The sequence below is a fragment of the Rhea pennata genome, chromosome 1 (genome assembly GCF_028389875.1).
Source record: "Rhea pennata isolate bPtePen1 chromosome 1, bPtePen1.pri, whole genome shotgun sequence".
Taxonomy (NCBI): domain Eukaryota; kingdom Metazoa; phylum Chordata; class Aves; order Rheiformes; family Rheidae; genus Rhea; species Rhea pennata.
In genome coordinates, this window is record NC_084663.1 from 212782688 (window position 1) to 212803485 (window position 20798).

At 43.3% G+C, this 20798-nt stretch overlaps 1 protein-coding gene across 3 annotated transcripts in view; it reads left to right on the forward strand.

The window, feature by feature from the left end:
- Window positions 1–20798, forward strand: part of PAK1 (p21 (RAC1) activated kinase 1) — a 71303-nt gene that overhangs the window by 32079 nt on the left and 18426 nt on the right. For 2 of the 3 annotated variants that reach the window (XM_062578224.1, XM_062578231.1), the window contains exons 2-7: window positions 6569–6779; window positions 13231–13331; window positions 14741–14888; window positions 17024–17061; window positions 19193–19309; window positions 19661–19835. In XM_062578224.1, the coding sequence (XP_062434208.1) occupies window positions 6590–6779; window positions 13231–13331; window positions 14741–14888; window positions 17024–17061; window positions 19193–19309; window positions 19661–19835 (769 nt within the window). In that variant the 5' untranslated portion in view covers window positions 6569–6589. The remainder of the gene's footprint in view (window positions 1–6568; window positions 6780–13230; window positions 13332–14740; window positions 14889–17023; window positions 17062–19192; window positions 19310–19660; window positions 19836–20798) is intronic. The other variant, XM_062578214.1, reaches the window with a different exon arrangement.

Consider the following 20798-nt stretch of genomic DNA (forward strand, 5'->3'; position numbering starts at 1 on the left):
TGATTTATTTTCCTCTGGGTGCAGTTTATTTCTCTTTCTGGCCGTTGCTTCTCCGCAGCGTTGGGTGAGAGGCTGATCCTGCGGAAGGAGCTTGATGTGCCTCAATGCTACTGAAACCCTCCATACATCTGGGTTGCTGTAAGAGCAGCACGGGCCCATGCCAAAGCAGCTGGCAAAAGCTGGACCTTAGTTATTTAAAACAAGACAAAAAGAAGCTTCGCTTCACTTGGGTGAAAGAAGAACTCTGCACTGTTGCTGGGAATCAAGCAGTTATAATTAATCTCTTCCTCTTTAGAAACGTGCTCACCAAAAGCGGTGCCCGCTGCGACGGTGACCGCATCCTCCTGCAGAACGCAGCCTGGGGGATGTCACCCGGCAAGTCTGGCGTTTAACTCAAAAAAGTTGTGGCTGAATTATTATTATTATTATTTTCTTTCTTCTTTTAAGGACCCTCCTGTCTTTTGGCTTTTTGAAATCCCAAGCAGGGGACTCCTCCGGCATTCCCACTGAGTTACGACCAGTCAATTATCTTTTATGTCTAGCGCTATAGAAATAAAGCTGGCAGCGGAGCAAGACCGCAACCAGTAGCTGGCCATCTGCCATAAGAGCCTCCCTCCCTTCCCCCTCCTCACACCCACCCACTCTGGTGGTAGTAGTGGATGCTTATATATTTTTCTTTTTTTTTTTCTTAAAAGGAGACTCATTTTTAGCCATTTTTGTTATTATTCCCTTTGATTTAGTAATTTCATCTGTATCTTTAAGTGTTGGCAACTGTAAGGGTCCGAGAAGTAAATTCTGAAGACAGATGAGTAAGAAACAGCGTTGTTTTCTATTATTATTATTATTTTTAAACTTTATGAAATGCTGGTTTTCTCCTTATATGGGATTAGTTCACCTGTAAATGTCAGGTCTGGGCTGATGGATTCATGGCCCATGATTATTATTACTATTATTTTTTTTTTGGTTTAATTGGCACTCAAATTGCACAGCACTCAAATATGCGCTAAATGGCTGGTGAATCGATCCGGTCCTGCAGCTATTGTTTCTCTCTCTTTTTTTTTTTTTTTTTAATCCTCTCTGAACGTGAGGATCAGTCCATCCTCCCTCCGGACGCAGGCGTTGCCGCTGCCCTTCGGCAACAGCACACATCCCCGATCCCCTCCTCTGAAAGAGGAAATGGGCGCATGTGTCCTGCCCTTTTTTTTTTTTTTTTTTTTTCAGGTGGAAATGTATGAAGCTTGGCCTGACGCTGCAGCTTAGTCCTGTGTAAAATAACGAAGATAAAATAAATGAGTTGTCTGTTTGTCCTGTGTTGAAACCCAGCCAGTAAACGGAGACGCTGATTTGCTTCTGGGACCGGGATGAACAGCGTGACACATGGGCAGGGAATCTTTGCTGTCTGCAATGTGTTTGAACAGAGCTGGGGCCAGGTCCCTGCTCCTTCTCTCTGTGTTTGTGCAAGGAGGAAAAAGGAGATTTTTAACTCTGTGCGTGCATTAGCAATCCTCTGGGCATGGGGAGCGGGGTAGGTGTGAATGGATATAGGGAACTGGTGCAGACAGAAAACGCTTGTGCCGATCAGGATCAACTCGGTTGAAGATCAAGGTCTCTGCTCCTCTCTTTTTGCGATCAGGACGCCCTTTCTTCTCCCTGGCAGCAACTGGAAAAAAAAAAAAAACATTTTGTAAAAACGAACGAATTGCTTTTGCTGGTAGGCAGAGACGGGGGAAAACAGTTGCTGAAGCTTCTCCCTTCCCCCTCTCCTGTTTAATATAGTTTATTCATCTATAAGTCGTAGTGAGTAGCTTACAGCTACTGTCTTGCCAGACTGCATGAATTATAGATGGCTCTTTTATGAGTTTTCCTGTTGACTACAGCAATTAGTATGCATTGGACATAGTTATCTTTATGGCATCTACTGTAGCATAGGTTTCAGCTCCTCTGACTTTTTAATTGCTTTCTGCTTTAGCAATCGGTCATTTGCCTGTCTTGCTGAAGAACGGAAGGAAAACACAAGCAGCGTCTTAGAAACGTATGGCTCAGAGTAGAGCATCACAGCTGAAATGATCAGGTTCGCCAGAGGAAAAGGGGATAAGTAGAGGATCTCTTGTTCTTTTGTTCTTTTTTTTTTTTTTTTTTTTTTTTTTTCCTTATCTGTGGGTGTTTTTAATGGCAGAAGGCTCTGTGTGGTGGGCTCCTGCTCTGCTAAGTGAACTGCTAGGGAGTCTGTGCCTGTTTCACAGCAAAGCCACAGGCATAAACTTCACGATTTCGAGTTACATCTAGCTGAAGGGGATCAGCAGACGTGTGCTGATCTGTTGGCGCCTGCGTACCTGAATTTTTAGACGCCGCCATTGGCACGTGTGGGTGCTGATCTCTGCTCCAGTAGCTCCTTTTGCTCTGTCTTGGCCTGCAGGGTGCTTTCCTGGCTCCCTCGTCCCCTTACTTGCAGTTGTCCCATCTGCCCAAGTGTTTTGTAGAAGATGAAAGCAGAGCGTGTCAGGTCTGCCGGGTGGTTGTATTGAGGGCTGGGGTAATCTAATCTAAGTGAAGGGCTTTGAAGGCCACTGTAATTTGACTCATAGCTGTCACAGGTTGTAGCTTATAATAAAAGTTATTTTAATGAATACTGTCTGCTGAGAAAATCAGGGCTTCTGACCTTCAGTACTCCCAAGCAGCCGCAGAAACAGTAGTCCTAGATCATGGCTGTGTCTTTCTAGTGGGGTCCGCGGGGTTGGGTTTTAGCGCCGGGATTTTAATATACAGTAGTTGAGAATGACTATATCAAAAATGTATTCCCTCCTCTGAATCCCCTTGAAAAGTTCACGTGCTAATTGCTTCCCTGGTTCGTTTAATCGTGACACTGAAACCTAAGGCACGTTTCTTGGGGAGAGTTGTGCAAACGGCCTCGCCGCGCCGCTGCGAAGAAGAGGGAGAGCGAGCGGAGGCCGGCGACGCTCCGCGTTCTCGCGGGAGCAGGTCACACAGAGCCGAGCGACTCGTTTCGGCGTCGGAGCTCGGCTGCTGCCCCGCTGGCTAATTTGCAATTGCCTGGGAGCGCTCTGAATTTCGGCAGAGCCAGCACAGGGGAGGTGCTTTAAATCCTGCTCGCGTACGAGTTGGCAGCAGATTATTTTAGGAAGGAAAGAATTTGCACAGTCAACTAGGCTACGGATGCGGAAAGCAGCTGCCTCCGTAACCGCTCGGAATGACTCCGTGCTGTGGGCGCTCATTCGTGCTGCAAGGCACCAAGCGAGGTGGATGCCATGCTGTCAGGGCAGGGCTTCAGCCACGTACTTTGAAGCCAGTAGAGGCTTAAAATAAAAAGATGTTGTGCCTGAGGACAGACTGTATCCCCATGTCATAGCGGGAAGATGCATGTGAGCATGCTCTTCTTTTTTTCCTTTCCTTTAAAATGTTTATGGAAAATGGCTTTTGGGAGCCCTCTAGGATGAGGTTGTTGTAACAAACAATAACTGATGTAGAACCAGATCTCCTAATTTTGATGGCTTGGAAGGATTTTTCCCACCCTCTATTTCCGAACAGATTGAGTACTTCTTGCAACACACGAGATTTTGATCTTCCTGGGCAACGTGCTCTAGGTGACCCTGCTTGAGCAGAGGGGTAGCACTAGGTGATCTCCAGAGGTCCCTTCCCACCTCAGCCATGCTGTGGTTCTGTGAGGAGAAAGGTCCAAGAAACTTAAGCAGCGGAGGAGAAAGGAGAGAACGTACTGCAGGCTTTGGCCACGTGACTGGCGCGGTTCTCAAACGGGTGTGAAGGAAGATTGTTAGAACCACGTAACTTCTCAGCAGTTGCTTTCTCATTCAGGGGATAATGTAATGTAGCATAAAGGAGTGCTTGTACTGCCAGCGTTTCCAGCCCGGTGGTAAAACAGCGATTCGCTTGTGCTCTTATCCTTTCCGGCTGAGGGATCTTGAAAACCCTCTTACACGGAAGAAACTGGAAGCAGATGTCCCTGGAGTTTTGCACTCAGCTGAAAATGAGGATGGTTGTTTTTCGCTTACCTTCTTTCTTTTGCTTTGGCTCTTTGTGGGCTTTTTCCTTCCTCTTCTCACTTTTTTTTTCTCTAGCCCCAAACCACTTGCTAGTCTGCTCTCTTCCTTTACCACCCTTTATCAGCACGACTTTGCATCTGTTCTGCATACGTTCAGCTTCACTTTGTCCTCCGCTTAATCCTGTGCCTCTTTACAGGAGGTAGCAAGCACCAGTTCTCTCCTACCCTCCTCTCTGCCCTGCTGGAGAGGGATTTGATGGCAAGGGAGCTTTCCCTGTCATCTCAGCAGCATCTGCAACTCCTGGAAGGCAGGAGACTGACTGGCAGGGGAATCCTTGGATGCTCCTTTATTCAAACCCCTCTGGAGTAAACCAGAGTGTTGCAGCAGCAGGAGATACGGCGACCGCTCCTGCGGAGGGACATTTGGCAAGTACACAGCTGGCCTTATTAATCTTCCTGCTGCTTTCCTATTTGTAGTGTATCCCTAGCACCCTGTCAGAAATTTGTTTTCTGCTGGCTAAACATGCATCAATGCAAAACCCACAGATCTCACCTGGCACTTCTGCTTGTTGCTTTTTCTGGATGCTTTAGTTGTGCTGATTCTGTATCAATGTCAATCTGTGAAGACTGCCTGTGAGGCCTTACTGTCTTCACGTCGCACAAGATTTGTCCTCCCTAGTGGTTGCTAAATTTACCAGCTGGCTTTTAATTTTGACTTTTCTCCCTAGTGTAGAAGGGGGAGGGTCTTCTGCACCGCTTCATCGCTGTCACTCCAGCTGTCACTTTTACTCCACTCCACCTCACGCTGGAGAATGGTATGAGAAGGCTGAAGGCCAGAAGCATTCGTGATGGGAGTGGCGCGGGGCACTTGTCCGAACACGCCCAGACAGATGTACAGCTAATTTCTGTTCTCTCCACCTCCCAAAAGCCAAAGCTGTCCCATCATTAAAATAAATACCCCAAATGCTAATCTGTAATTTTAAATTCCATTGTGCATTTGTGTTGGGAGGCGAAGGGGATGGAGTGAAATTGCTTACAAAGCTACCTGGGTCTGAAGGCTTGTCCAGAGCTGTATGGGCTGTGGACCACTGTCAGCACTGCCATTTAGGAACACACGTGAAGAGGCATGAATCAAGTACGTGAAGGGGAAGGTGGATCCTCAGAGCAGCCATGACTTGGCAAGCAACACCTAGGGAACCGTTGCTTTCAGCAAAGGCTAATAAACATGCTCTTGAGTGCCTTCTGCAGTCAGCATTTACCTTTCTTTACCGCATGCAGCCGGGGGAATTGGTACGCTCCAGAGAAGAGTGCGCCTGAGTCTGAATCTTGACGGTTATGCCGAACATCAGTGTTTTAGCCCAAGACTTCTGTGGTCATGGGATCTGCTTGAAGTGTGACCCAGAGTATTAAAGTCCTCTCCAGTGCTGTCCCTCTGAGTCCACCTTACGGCAAAGCGGTTCCAGGAGGCCAGCGGCTTTGTAACCCGACTTGCACAGAGTAGGACACTTTGGAGTTTCTGCCTTCAAATAGTTCTTCCCGAATGAAACATCTTTCCACACTGCTAGTGGAATTTGGAAAGCTGTTTAACTCCTCTTCTACCCGAACTAAAGTTGTTCTTGCTTTGCTGTTTGTTCTATCCTTAACTCTCAACTGTCTTTTGAAAGCTTAGTGCAAACGATTTTCCATTTCCAGAAGGATCTCGCTGCAGTCAGGCTGCCTCTGGAGGAACGCTGATCTCATTTGGGTGGAACAAGCTAGTCATTGCAGAATAACCCTGTGCAAGAACTTCTCCAGTTTTATGCAGCAAGGATTATTTGTTTAAGGATTAACATGTATGTTGGGGATTCAGTTTTATTTGACCCTTGCAACAGAACAAAGTACAGTCAGCTTTCTGGCTGTACCTGGCTCTTTGAATTGTACTTTGAGGGTGCTGTTGCCAAGGCCAGCATGGGTGCAGTGAAGTGCTGCATCTGAGATGACATGAATACAGCCGTGCTGCCTCCTGACCGGGTCTGCTGCTGAAACAATTCGACCGTTTTTTAGGCAGCAATGGAGCCAGAGCTAATCTGAACCTGCTGCATCTAAGCTCTTTGGGTGCAAACTAGCCTGGGCCTCTCTGCATCATGTTTGTTTATCATGTTACTGTATGTTCTGGAGCCTGATGCAAAATGTTTGATACAGTTCTGAGTGAAACTAGCATGGATCTGGGAGGCCTTATTAGCTTAGGCATTTGACTGGCTCTTCTCAGATATCTGCTGTGTTCCCCCATCTATTTCTGCTCCATGGAATTATTAGAGAATAGGTTGTGTCCTAAAATAAGTGTTTCACAATAATCAATAACTCAAACACTTAAATGTGGTCTTGTTAGCAGAAGTACTTGAACTTGAGTGAAATTGGTTGGGTTGGTACCTGGTCTATGTTGATACAGGGTTGTGAGCTAGTCTGGAGTTAGCGTAACCTGCAAATACTTACATGTGGTTTATCTGACAGTATGTGAATCTAGTAAAAAAAAAAGACTACTTATTTTTATTTTCTTCTTCTTATTCCTAGTAAAGGCTTCTACAACTGAAGATGTCTAATAATGGAGTTGAAACAGAAGACAAACCGCCTGCTCCTCCGATGAGAAATACCAGCACTATGATTGGATCAGGGAGCAAAGATGCTGGGACTTTAAACCATGGCTCAAAACCTTTGCCTCCCAACCCGGAAGAAAAGAAAAAGAGAGACCGATTTTACCGATCTATTTTACCAGGCGATAAAAGTACAGTATTTTGACTGTTCTTATAAACCTTCTTGCTGTGTGTTGCTCAGAACGACCTTAGTTAAAAACCTGACATTTAATCATGGTTCAGTTTTTAGAAGATGGCTCACTTTTTTTTCATATGCAACTGTCTCAATCATTTTGGGGAACGTGAGCTGTCGGCTGTAGTTCTGTTTTCCTAATAATTAGTCCTGCCACAATTACCTTCTTCTTTATGTATATATACACACACACACATATATATGTGTGTGTGTGTGTGTGGAGATATATGTGTATATGTATGTATGTATGTGTGTATATATATATATATATGTATATGTATGTATGTATGTATTTAACCACATCCCTGAAACTAGGGAGTAGCTGTTCCCTCTCCCACCCTGATTTATCCTTAATGATCTTGGAAAGTCATTTAAATGTTTAACCTAACTGGCTTGTAGTAGGTATAATGGTGGCCATGGGCAATTCCATCAAAGGGGAGAGGGGAGATTTTTTCTTTTTTTTTGGTTCTGAGCAGCAGAAAATTTTGGGTCAAGTATGTCTAACAATTCCTGCCAGGTCTGTCATATGATACTACACGCTCTGTTATGAAAAGCTTACAGTCAAAGATGTAATTTCTCATCTTACTCTATTTTAGAGTTTGGTTCAGACGTTGTCTACTTACTGTTAAGAATGATCTCTCACTGTAAATTCTTGCATGTTTCCTGGGAACCAAAGGAATTTTCTTCTGTTATAGGGACTATAACAGATAGAAATGGGGATAAGAACTGTGAACTGTCTGTGCAATTCTAATTTTTAGGATCAGGATATTTTTAAAAATATATCTATCATGTGAATCATTTGAAGTGATGTAAGAAAAAAAAAACAATCTCTAACCTGAGGTTTCTTTTTATATCTGACCTATTTTTGGTGTTCCTCTTTCTAATGCATCAGCTTTTTGGACACTGGATAACTGAAGTGAAGTCTAGTTATCTTCCATTTCATGACCTTCATGAGGGAAGCTATCTCCTTAATTCTTTTTTTTATTATTATTAACAAGAAGACTAATTGGAGTGATAATTCCACTGATTTAAGTAATCAAGAGAGGCAGGGTTCTGGGGGAACTTTCTTTACTACATGGTGAATATTACAGCGTTCATTATTAAACATCTAATACCTTTTGCAACTTTGAGTTGTTTTCGAACACAAATTTTGACCTGCAATGCAGAGTCCATAAACTCTATGTTAAAAGTTCGTAGGACCTGGGTTAGAACTTGCTGGTTTGAGTATTAATCCTAAAGAGTTGTAGAATTTTTTGATTGGTTTATTTAAAGGAGTATGCTTCTTAAATCTTTAGTGTCAACAGTTGCAGAAAGCAAATAAATTGCCTGAAAGTTAGAAGAGATTAAAAGAAACATAGCCTGAAATGCTAGCTTGAGCTGTATCTTCAAGGAGAGTTGCAAAAATGAACAGCTCATGTAAGACCAATAGACAGGCTGCCACTGATTTTAAGATGCCTGTGTTCACTGAAGATAGGCCAACATGGCAGATGCTTCAAGACATGAGAGACTTGTTTAGCCAAGCCCAGCAGAGCCTTCTGTTGCAGTACACCTGCCCAAGCTGGAAGGGTTGCTCCTGTCCTCTAACTCCTGTTGAGCAAAAAAATGCCTTAAATACTGTCACCTTCACTTTGGATTGGCTGTTTTTCACCTAATGAAAACTTCTTCTAATCTTAGGATAACAACTAAATTCCCAGTGCCTGCAGCTGCTTAGCTGTTGTTAGTAAACTTCCCAGGTGTTCAGACAGCGTCTTTTTCTTTTGTACCTCAAGCGCTTTGGATGTGGTTTGTTGGTTTGACAAGGAGAGTTTCTTCCATTCGATCAGAGCGGACTAATTTAGGGAAATCCATGACCTATGGATTGGTCACAGTAAGATCACTGTATGCTTGTCTCATATTCTTGCTCTGTTCATCCACTGGGACGAACAGAGATGTATTCATGAGATGTGTGCATGGGATGTGGGCTAGATGAGTGCTTGCTGTAACCTGAAGAAGCCAGTGTTTGGCACTTAACCTCTGTGTTGCACTTGCAAAAGGACTGCAAAAATCCAAAATATTCAAGAGCTAACTTAGCCACTGAATGTGGACCTGGGCTTCTAAACTGTAGCCTGATAGCTGCTGAAGTGATGCTGTCAATTCCTTTGTAGAAGTGGCAGCTCTTCACTCCAGGCAGTTGTGCAGGGAATACTGCTGGAGGTCAGAGTTGATGACAGTTATTTTTCAGTCCTGCATAGTACCACAAAAGCATCGAAGTGCTGCTGTGAGCAAGGCTTTGGTTTCGGTGACTATAGGACCCTTCTCTACTCCTAGGGAGAGATGGGACCTACCTGGCAAAATAGGGCAAGACCATCTTTGCCAGCAGGTTTGCTGATCTGGGAGGGCTTTAAACTATATTCATCTGAGGATAGACACCAAAGCCTGCAGATACTTGGGAGAGTAGGAAATTGGAGGTAGGACAGATGGGACAGTGCAGCAGAGAAGGCTCTGCTATTTGCCTTAGGAGAGCGGGCTGACTGGATGCCCATCTGAATTGCCTGCGTACAAGTGCGCGTGTTGTGGGAGATAGAGGAGGAAACCCACATGGAACTGGTGAGCTGCAGTTCTAATGCGATCGTGGAGATGTGCTGGGATATGTCTCACGACTGAGCAAGACTCTGTGAAGGATAGGTGGGGAAGGTTGTGCAGGGGTTGTGCTTTATGCAAAGAAACAGCTCACGTATGTGAAGTTCTGCTGTGAAGCAGGTGAGACCTGTTGGGAGCTTAAGGGTCGAGACTGGGGAGGAGGCCAAAAAGGGGGAGACATGCTGGGGGTGTCCACTACAGGTCACGAATGGGAGGTTCTCAGTGGAGACTCAAGAATGCCATCTCATGACTCACGATCACAGGCCCTGATCCTCATGGGGCACTTGAACATCTGCTGGAGGGCAATGCTGCAGGGTGCAGATGATCCCGGAGATTCTTGGAGTGTGCTGAGAAAAACTTTTTTGACACGTGCTGGACGAGCTGCCTAAGGGAGATGCATTTATTAATCTGAATTTGAATTTTATGCGAGAATATGGAAGCACTGGTAGGTGAGCCTGGAGCTGTTTATGGTCTAGGTCCAACTGATGATACTTTAGAACGTGTTTTTTTTTGTGCCCAACTGTGCACGAGCAGAGCTGTGGTGCGAAGTACACGTGGGTCTAAACGCTGGCCCTGCTACATGCAGGATGTGCGCACTTCTGTTTATCTATGTCCCCCTGCTAGACTTCTTTCTCCTGCTCCATTGGCTAAACTAGGCTGTGAGTTGGTATCCTGGTTTCATCTATCTCAGGCTAAACCCCAAATCTGGTATTTAAATGCCTATTGGCCTGATATGAGGTGGATTGAAACCATGGGAGCTCTGCATCTGTGTGTTGCTTTCAAAACGAGTTGCAGGCACTCAGATTTTTGTGGTTGTAGCCTAATGGGTGTCCTCTTCGGGGACAGGAATCAGGCTTTAGCTTGCAGCATGCCACACTTAGCTCCTCTGAGCTTGGCCGACCGCTGGTGGAAAAAACCTTTCTCATCTCAGAAGCTTTAGGGTGGGCTTTCTGGCTCACTTTGCTGTTGGAAATTGTGCCTTACGTTGCCAGAGCATCGTGAGGAAGCCTCCTGAGAAGCTATTGTAGCAATGAGTCAAACCTGTTACCTTTTGAATGTGAAAGTGGTAAGATATTTGTGCGAATAATGCACTTGGTGGTAGGGAGGCCTTCTTAAACAGGTATTTGATTTGTATTTATTTATCTTTTATTTAAGATTCTTTAGGATTTTTTGACTCATTGCAAGGCTAATATGACTGTAGAGAAGGATTAAGTGTTAAGTCAGGTTGGGAGTGCCTGTCTCTCTAATTCTTTTTAGCTCATGCGTCCTACTATAACAAATACTTACTACAAAAAGCAATTATATTATTAATGTTTTAATATGTTTAGGCTTTTAGATCTGTCAGATTTTGGATCAAAAGCTTCTGAACTTCATTGTCTTGTGAAAAACCTGAAGGAATACTTTTGAATTTATATGCTGACTTTGTGGGGATTCAGATGATGGTGTGTATTCAGCTGGGTGCTATAAAACCCTGAGTGTGGCAGTCAGGTTTAAAAAAATACACAGAGTAATTAAGGTTTCGCCCGCTGCAGCATTATAGCTAAGGAAGAGTGATTTTTAGCGCAAAGCTGTAGTAGCTCTCCCAAGGGGAATAAGGAGAAATGCAGAGGGTTAAAGAGTGGTGGGATATGATTGTAGAACATTATAAGGTAATGAGGAGAGTGTTAACTGCTTTAGGGTATGACAACAGCATAATTCGTAAGTGCAGAAAATCTGTTCCTTTTTCTGAAGTATAGTGTAGGCTAGTGCTTAAACTCTACCTGCGTGTCAAATATGGACAGACACCTGGATTGCTAACGTGGCAAGAGGCCATTACCTTGCTTAATCCTTCCAGAACAGTTTTTAGTGCTTTGTGTAACTGAGACTCGCTCAGGCCGCAGTCTTCTGGTTTGAATGAGTTTGGAGTCAGAAGTCAGTTCAGTTTGCTGGCTGAATGGATGCTGGAACGGTTGATCGCAGAGAAGGTTGCTAGGACTTGGGGTGTGCACCAGGATGCTCAGGAAGTCTGAATGTAGAAACCGAAAGATGTTTTGACTTCTCGATAGCAAGTTAGTGCTCATTACCATTTTAGAACTCTTTTTGGGAGTACATCTGAGTCAACTGAGGGATGTTGCAGTTGTCCGGGACACCATGAAAGCATGCACCGTCCATGCACCGCTCTTGCATGGTGCCTACTTCTGCACTGGAGCTGACACCTTGCTCTTTGGCTTGGAGCATGCGACTGATGCTGTAGACATGACTATACAGTTTGGTTCTTCTGAGAGATCTTTCAGCTTCTCTTTTCCTCTTGCTTTTCATTCCCTTTTAGGGCTTGCAGCTTTTGCTGTGTACCTGCTAGATACAGCTGCTTATTCCTCCTTTGGCTGGCCTCACTGTTGCAGATGCTCAGTGTCTGCTAACCAGCAGGTGTTTCTGGTTCCTTCTGGCTTCCCCCATGGTGATGGCTCCTCTAGTATTTCAGTTTTCTCTCCTCCTTACTTTGGCAACTCAGTCACTCCTCTGTGATTATTTTTCCCCATTCCCTTTGAAAGAGGGAATCGAAAACAGTATGATCTTCCTCCATGTCCCAAACTGGGCATCTGAGTCTTCTCTTTCTCCAGAAATAGAGAGCAGTGCCAGAGCTGTCACTGGAGAAAACAGAATTTGGTCCTCTGAGGGAAACCCTCAGCATCTTCACACACATGACCAGGAGAAGTGTCTTAAATAATTGCATTATTGAGCGTTAGCTATGCAGGTTTCTGAAATACCTGTTTTTTGGCATTCATGTTGCCAAAAGTGCACTGGGAAATGTCAACTATAAAACAACTTTTATTTGGACTTAGATACAAAAGATGGCAGCTGGGAAACACAAGTGATTTAGTCATCTTCTCCTCACTGTTTATTTTATAACTGCAAACAGCAGCAAGTATGAGTAGAATGCAGTTCTTCCTTAAAATGATCTCAATTTCTTGAGTATAATACGTATTAAAAGGAAGGTGGAGTCTTTAATGTGTGCTGAATGATAATCATGAAATTTTAAGGGTGTATCTGTTTTGATTTTTTTTTCCTTTCCTGTTTTGTCCTGACTTCTGCTCCTCACCTGCCAGATTCTGCACTCTTTTTGCTGAATGTTCAAAGCTCATTATTAAAACCATGCTTAGGTCATTCCTTGAGCAGGAGATTGCATAAATGGGATGTAACCCATTTATAACCCTTGCTTGTATGAGGTTGTATCTCGTACAGAAGCACACATTTTATTTGTTTTTCTTTACAAACTCTGTTTTGATGGCGTAGGGTGGAGGAAGTTAATTTATAAACAGTATTTGTAGTTAATTTTGCCCCCTCTATCGTGAGAGGTGAGTGGACATTAACAGCATGTATTTTTTAAGATCTTTTCATATATTGCTTAAAAACAAATAAAACACGTGTCCAAAACTCCATGGCTCCACTTACTTCCACAGTAGTGCTTTTGACTCAGACCCACATATGTTTGAGTGGGTGTTTTAGGTGGATAGCGCCTGTGCTATTGAGTCTAGCTCTGTCAGTTGGTACTTAGCTTACCTAAAATGTCAGTTTGTTTTGTCTTGTCTTATATTTGTGCTCTAGGACTCTGATTTTTTTTGTTGTTCATTGACTCAAATGAGGTGAATATTGGTTTTTAACTTGCTGTACATCTGACTCAGATTGTAATCCTGTGACTGGCAAAAGTGGGATATGGTTGGGTAGGTAAATTGCAGGCTGTCACAGAGATCTTAATTTTTTCTTTTTCTTTTCTTTTTTTTTTTCTTTTCTTTTTTTTTTCTCTCTTCTAGCCAATAAAAAGAAAGAGAAAGAGCGGCCAGAGATCTCCCTCCCTTCAGACTTTGAGCACACGATTCATGTGGGGTTTGATGCAGTCACAGGAGAGTTCACTGTAAGTGATTTGGAGGAAAAGAGAATCATGTGGTTTTGCTTATCGTTGGGAGGAGCCAGGGCTTATTAATCTTTCATACAACAATGCCAGAAAGACTATTGCCATCAGCTAGTTTGATCTCCTCTGAAACACATCTGTAGAGACCTACCCACTAATTTCTGCTGAGAGACTGTTTGTCAAACTTGGCACATCCCAGGAGCTTAGGCTGCCAGCAAACTTCCCCTTTCCTGTTTTTTGGCTGACATGGACAAAAACATGGTCTATCTCCGTCCCTTCTCCTCCTTTCCACTTGCTTTCTAGCGTTGGATTGGAGTTACAGCGTAGTCTGTATCCTCCCAGTGGAGCTCTGAGAGCTTCGCTTTGGGAGACAGTCAGCTGTGCATACCTGTTCATGCCAGAATGTATGTGCGCTCTCCTTAGGCTAAATGGCAGGTAATTCTATGCTTTTTTTTTTTCTTAATTGACATCCCGATTATTAGGGAGGCAGCATTACATTTCATCATATTTTTCTTCTTAATTTGATCCTAAGATAGGGTTTAACAGCGGTAAAAGTTGTTTGAGCAAGCTATTTATAGCTGTCTTTAATATACTTCTTTTTCAGAGACTTTGGTTTGCTAGCCTGAATCATGTGTGCAGTTATGTTTTGCATATCTTACCTTTAGACTTGCCCAAGTTAACCTGGATGTACTAGTTGGGCATTACCTTTGAGTGGTGCATTCATCATCCCTTTTGAACAGGGAAGGTGACTTCGTGATCCCAGTGACCTGCTGCTTCATCTGCACCATCTTGCTTGTGAAGAAAGTCACAAGTGAAATCATCCCCCAGATGTATTTTGGTAGAAATGATGTGCCTGCAGTGAAATTCTGACCTCTGTATTTGAAGTTAACATCGTTGATCTCCTAGCTCTCGTTGCAGCAGGCCCCAAACCACTATTACCAAAATACTCAAAATACTCTAGTGCTACAAGATTCGAATGAATGTTGCACAGCCACTGTACTAGGTGCTGTATAGGATGTTGCTTCTCTAGTCACTTCTGGATATATGTAAATATGTGTGTATTTGTGCGCAAAGACTTCTTTGCTTGAGACTCTTCCTGAACTACAACATTGGGTCTGCTCCTTTCTCTTTAGTTTTGGTATTCAAGGGATCCGGAGCCTGCACAGAGCTGTGTGATCACAGTTGCATTTGTTTATCCATATATGGCATATGTGTGACTTCTAACAGAGACAGAGGTTGAGAAGGTTTCGGCCCACCGCCTTTCTTTCCCCTCTTCTCTCTTCTTTTCTCCCCATTTCCTTCACAGCGCTAAAAGTAACCCCAGAAACAGTGTGGCAGGACTAACGTGGCAGGTATGTGTGCCGTGAACCACATTAGGCCGACCGTGGGCTAACACTGTACGTCCTCGACAGGGAATGCCGGAGCAATGGGCCCGTTTGCTGCAGACGTCCAACATCACCAAGTCAGAGCAGAAGAAGAACCCCCAGGCAGTGCTGGATGTGTTGGAGTTCTACAACTCCAAGAAGATCTCCAACAGCCAAAAGTACATGAGCTTCACAGGTATGTGGTGATCACCTCGTGCATCTACTTCGTCCAGCTTTTCATTAGGGTCATTGCATATGTCATAAGAGTCATGTGCATATTTTGTTTAATCAACAAGTAGATTCATCTTCTCAAAAAAAAAAAAAAAATGAGTGAGATTCCCTGGCTGCTCAGTGTCCCTTTTCCTTTAAGATGCTCTTCCATTAATCCTGATGCCCAGCAGAGCTGTGAAGGAGGATATCGGTCAACTAGCTAAATACCAAAATACATTTTTTGAAGCTTGCACCCAGTATCTGGAAAGCAGATTCCGGAGTCCTAGTGTTGTGTCCCGGTCATGAAAATCTCTGGAGAGAAAAGGCATCTAGATTTTGCACCAGCTTCAGTTTTTGTCTGGGTGTGGATGTTGCTTCATGAGTGCTTTGGGAGAGGTTTCTCTGCTCCCCATGTGCTGTGATTGAAGAATACTGCTCAGCTGCTAGATACTTGATAGCTGCTGGCTGGATTCCCCTATAAATCAAAGCTGCAGAGGTCTGGGGTCTTCTGTCTGTATGGATTATCTGCCTGTTGGAGAATTCCTGCAGTCACCACTCCTTTACCTTGTCAAATCTAACTCTTCCTTGCTCAAACTCTTTTCCCCTACTCTGACTCTTCGAAGGGGATGGAGGTGTATCACCAGAGCTGGTGTTACTCAGGAAGTCTACAGGGATAAAAATGCAAATTCTCCCCATATTGCCTGAGTAATAGGACAAGAAACCCACCAGTTAACTAGTGGAGTCCTTGGTTATTATTCCAGGCAGTTTTGGTGGCTGATTCTGAATGTCATGCAGGTCTCAGACTAGCTGCAGTGTCTTAGCTGGTGATTTAGCAGAGTAGCTTTTTCTAACCCTGTTGAAAAGATTTTGCATATACAGATGGACGACAACATTCGCTCCCAGGTGGTGCTCTGGGAAATTCCACCCTACTGCAGCAGGGATTTGGGCCCCTGCGCTTGTTTGCAGAATTTTCTACTCCCTTATCTGCCAGGTGTCAGCTTGTTCTGGGGAGTTCCTTTTTTACTTCATTTGCTCCCGAAAACTGCCTCGAGGTGCAGGGACTCTGAATGAGATCCAACTTACAGATCACTCCAGGAGAACAACCCCAGAAAGTCAGAAACCTTTAAAAATAGCCTTCAATTCTCTCAAGCTTAATTGAATTTGAAATGATTAATTTTGTTCCTGGGCTGGCCTTCCTGAGAGACGCTGCAAGCTGTGATTCTCGTTGCTGTGTCCCGAGATAATGAATGAGGGGCTGTCACGAGAGACTGAAGCAGCCTTTTTCAAACAGACTGTGAAAGCAGGAGGTATCTGAGAGCCTCTAATAAGAGTATAAGGACCCTGACAGGAGGAGCTTGTTGCTAGGCTCTTCTTTCTTGGTTTCTTCTGTGCAAAATTTCTCTGCTGCTGTTGTAACCTTGCAGGAAAACCCTGCATATGGTCTGGATACAGCTGTTGTAGCATCGTCCCTTGAGAGGACAGTTTGCATAAAGGTGTCGTTGTATCTTTTGAAAGGAAATGGTGCCTAACTCTAGGCCCAATTTTTCCTGGGCTGATTTGAGAACACTTAGCAGCTTGTGCATCGTGCAGAAGAATTGCTTGTGTGCTGGATCCTGGCGTCATCATAACACTGGGCAAAAGCACAACTTCAGAGACTTCAGGGATTTTAAGTTTGAAGAACTATTCAAAACTTTTGGCCATGGAGTTTAGGCTCTAGCTGGGAAGGAGAGGGTCAGATTTCTGCCTAAATGAGAAATTCCTTTCCCCTGTTCATCTGTACCCCATTTGAGTGTCAGGCTTGCTCATTAAGTTCATAGCTGACTGGGGTTAGGAATGTAGTTGCATCCAGTACCCATGTAGGTACCAGAGAGAGAGAGACACTCTCCCAAAAGAGTATGTCTCTCATATATGTATGATTTTTTTTTTTGCTCTCTACAGAGAGAATCTATGGCAGCTGCCCTTGCCAAAGTGTTTTAAATTAGGCAAGATAGTGCCTGGACTTGGGAGCGGCAATTCTCCCTATATAGCACCTTCCAAAGGGAGTTTTTTTCCTCTCTTCTCTCCCCAGTACTGCTGCATCTGCAAATAATTTATAACTTTGTTTGTATCTGTCTCTTTCAGATAAGTTAACGGAGGATTACAATTCATCAAACACATTGGTGAGCTTGTACTCACATTATCTCTTGAGTTTGGGAATTTAAAAACACATATGAATTAGCTACGTGGAAACTTTGTTTCGTCAGCATTCGCTTTCATCTCCAGGCTATCTAAAGTGTAGCCAAGCAGTGTTAATTGTATCTGTTTAGTGTCTTTAAACACATCTTAAAATATGAACTCTCCTCACTTACATATTTTTAATATATAAAAATAAATGTGCATGTATATATTTAACAAGTTATCCTGAAAACACATGCTGCTCACACAGTGAATAATGCTTCCTACATAGAAATTGTTCTGTTCCTGTATCTGTTTCCTCTGGATGGGGTGTGGGAATCTAGCAAATGCAAGTGATAACCTGTCTGCTTGCGGGTTTTATTTGTGTCGGTAAACATCTGTGGTCTAACAAAGTTTAATTACTAACTGGCAAGGTCTGATTGAAGTAGTGTTGATTAACCAAGCTAATCTCTGCAGAAGGGGAAATAAAAGGGTCTGCTCCTCTCTGCTTGACCTTTTCTCTATCCTTAGCAGGGCAGACACCACTCCTGTGTTGGGACGCAGAGCTGAAAAGCTCTGTAACGTGTGTGTGTGTGTGTGTGTGTGTGTGTGCGTGCATGGAATAAACAAAACTTTCTGTTTAAGATAATTCATAAAAAATAAAACACACAATTCCCTCATCACTTATTTCCTCACTGCTATGCCAATATCTAGAGTTGGCTTGTTCTGCTCCCTTCCGGGCCAGCGTATTTCTTCCTATCTGACTATTTAAGACTATGCTAAAAGAAAAGGGAAACTTTCTTTTCTGTAGTAATTATTTCATCTCATTGTGTGCCAGCCCTCAGGGGCTTGGAATGTGTGAAGCTGTTGGAGCTGAAAGTAAATCCTAAAACAAGAAGTAGTTACCAGTCTACTGAGATGCCTGATTTTTATTTTTATTTATGTATTTATTTATTTTGGTAAGGTGCTGGACAGCCTTTAAGGTTGGAGAGAACCAGGAAATTCCCAGTATGTAGGTGTTTTGTTGTTGTGTTTTAACACATTATGCTTTTGCATTACATCAAGGGCACTTTAGCAATTGTATGTCAGGATGCTGGTGACTTCAAAAACCTTAGATTCAGTGAAATGTTCCGTTTACTCCCATCTTTGAGAGAGAATTTAAGTTTAATGCCTTAAAAAGTCATTTTCTCCTGCCATTCTTTGGGAACTGATGGAAAACAAACTGGAAGCAAGAGCACAAGGATAACTGGCATAGTGTGTTGGTGGACTTGCTAAAGTTTATGTAGAAATACTTGTGTAAAGGATGCTGTGAACTTCAAATCCAGTCTGTTTCAAATTTAAAAGGTAAAAAGTGGTTTTGATTTTGAACCACACTATTCCAGATAGTTCCAGATAAGCAGCTAAAAAATTCTGTGTGACTTTTTTTTTTTAAAAAAAATTGTTGTTCCTATTTTACATAATTTACCTACATTTCGGAATTAATTTTAGTAGGGATATGAAAGCTTTTGCCAGATTGTGCTTCCAAAATCTCTAGCTACTTGGGTCTGAGTCACAATACTAAGGCTGATGTTAACCTGACCTCCCAATTTGTATGATTAGGGTATTAGGGTTCAGCACAATGAGAAAAAAAGAGAGAGAGAGAGAGAGAGAGAAAGGAACATAGTTCGGGACAAATTTGTCCAAACCCAGCTGTTGTCTTTGCAGCAGCCCAGGCAGAGGTGTTCGGTTTGCCATGCGGGTGTCAGGCAGTTCTGGTTTTTTGATGGTAATTACTGTCTTAAGGATGGTGCTACCAAGTCATGTCACTGACGGTGTGTGCCCACCTCTCATGGGGTGTCTGAGCCGCCATGTGAGGGTCCAGGTGGGTCTGGAGTCCTAGGGAAGAGCCTGGTGCTGCAATCAGACAGGTGAATGAGCTGCCATGTGCAAACAGTGGGACTGCTCCTCTAAGCGCTTCCTGTGCAGGATGAAAATCTTCTGTGTCTGGTTTTTCAGATGTTGCAACTTTATAGTCTTTTCTTTTTCCTTTTTATACTTGCTTCGATATGTTTTCTATTGTGAGCTTAATCCAAAATTTGTGATTTGTTTATAACAAGGGTTTTTTGTTGTTGTTGTTATTTGTGTAATCACATGCAGAACGTGAAAGCTGTGTCTGAGACACCCGCAGTGCCCTCAGTATCTGAAGATGAAGATGATGAAGATGAAGCAGCTCCACCCCCCGTGATAGCTCCACGACCTGAACATACAAAATCTGTGAGCAAGCCAGTAATACCCGTCTTCAGCCCTCCTGCAGTCCCAGTCAGGTCTCAGCTGTGACTCCCAGTCCACCATGCAAGGACTGGGATTGAGCCCTTCCGGGGAGCAGGAGGGAGGAGATTGGGAGTCAGTTCTACCGTTCTTTTCTGACATAACACCATAACGTTGTTACAAGCCTGGCTTGGGAGGACAAGAGCGTTCTTACTTAGTGATATGTTTAGCTGTTAAAACAGTTACTGCAGAAACGCATCACTGACCAAAAAAAATCAACAGAACAATTGATGACAAGAAGTGTTTAACTCTTAATCTGCTTTGTATTAATACGTATGTTTTTACTCAACAAATTAGATATACACCCGCTCCGTGATAGACCCCCTTCCTCCTCCCACCAGAGATGTGGCCACCTCTCCTATTTCTTCTCCTACTGAAAACAGCACAACAACCTCTGACATGCTGATCAGGAACACGGAGAAACAGAAGAAAAAGCCAAAAATGTCAGATGAAGAGATATTAGAAAAACTGAGTAGGTCCTTCTTAATTTTTAAAGTCCTGGTCTTACTGAGTTGATTTCTTAAAACACTAATAAGCTGAGGTATTCTGACATTCTCTTGTTGAAATCTGTTGTTGAGGACTTTGTTAACCAAAGCCCCATAGGAGTTGCAGATCTTCAGGGTCTGCAAAACAAGCTCTGATTATGCAACATCTACTTAACTGTGAAGTCTGAGATTGTCCCAGATTTTGATACTCCACAGCTCTGGAGTGTGGATGATTATATTGAAATGCTACATCTAAGGGCAGCAGAGCTTCCTGCTGTGGACAGAAGATGAAGGGAGGGTTAATGCATCTCCAAGTTCACCTTCCACAATGTTAAGTGACTTGGTTATTTTTAAATGCCCTGATGTTGTGTGGTAGTCTCTCCGAAAAACTCATGGCTTATCAATATCTCTCTCTCTTCTGCCCTACTACTGTCTTTAACAGTCTCTTAAGTGCAGGTCATGGGTGAACTATTTACAGTGCTTGTGTACTGCCTGACATGGTTTGGATATGCCATGGTGGCAGCATCTGACAGCAGAACGAGCTCATCTGTGTAATTGATTGCTATCCTCAGGCTGGGCCAGCTTTCATTAGAGTACAGAATATCTGATTTTCTAACTACTAATCCTGTGTTAATGACATACAGGCTTTGCTTGTCAGTTGGTATAAGTTGTGTTAGACCTTTATGGTCATGCTAGTCATGCCTGTTGAGAGTTTACTCCCTAAAGATCAGTATTTTATGAAAAGAAAGCTAATAGCTGGATGAAAGGAAATTTAATCTGAAGCTATTGCTTAAAAAGAAAATGAAAAGGTATCTAGGTGCTCCATTTCTCAGAAATGAAGTGTAAACTGAACTGGTGCCATGTAAACTAGAACCCCATGTTATCTAAAAACTCATTTGCAAAGCTCATCATATCAAAAGAGCAGCTTGACTGATTTAATGAATTAGCAG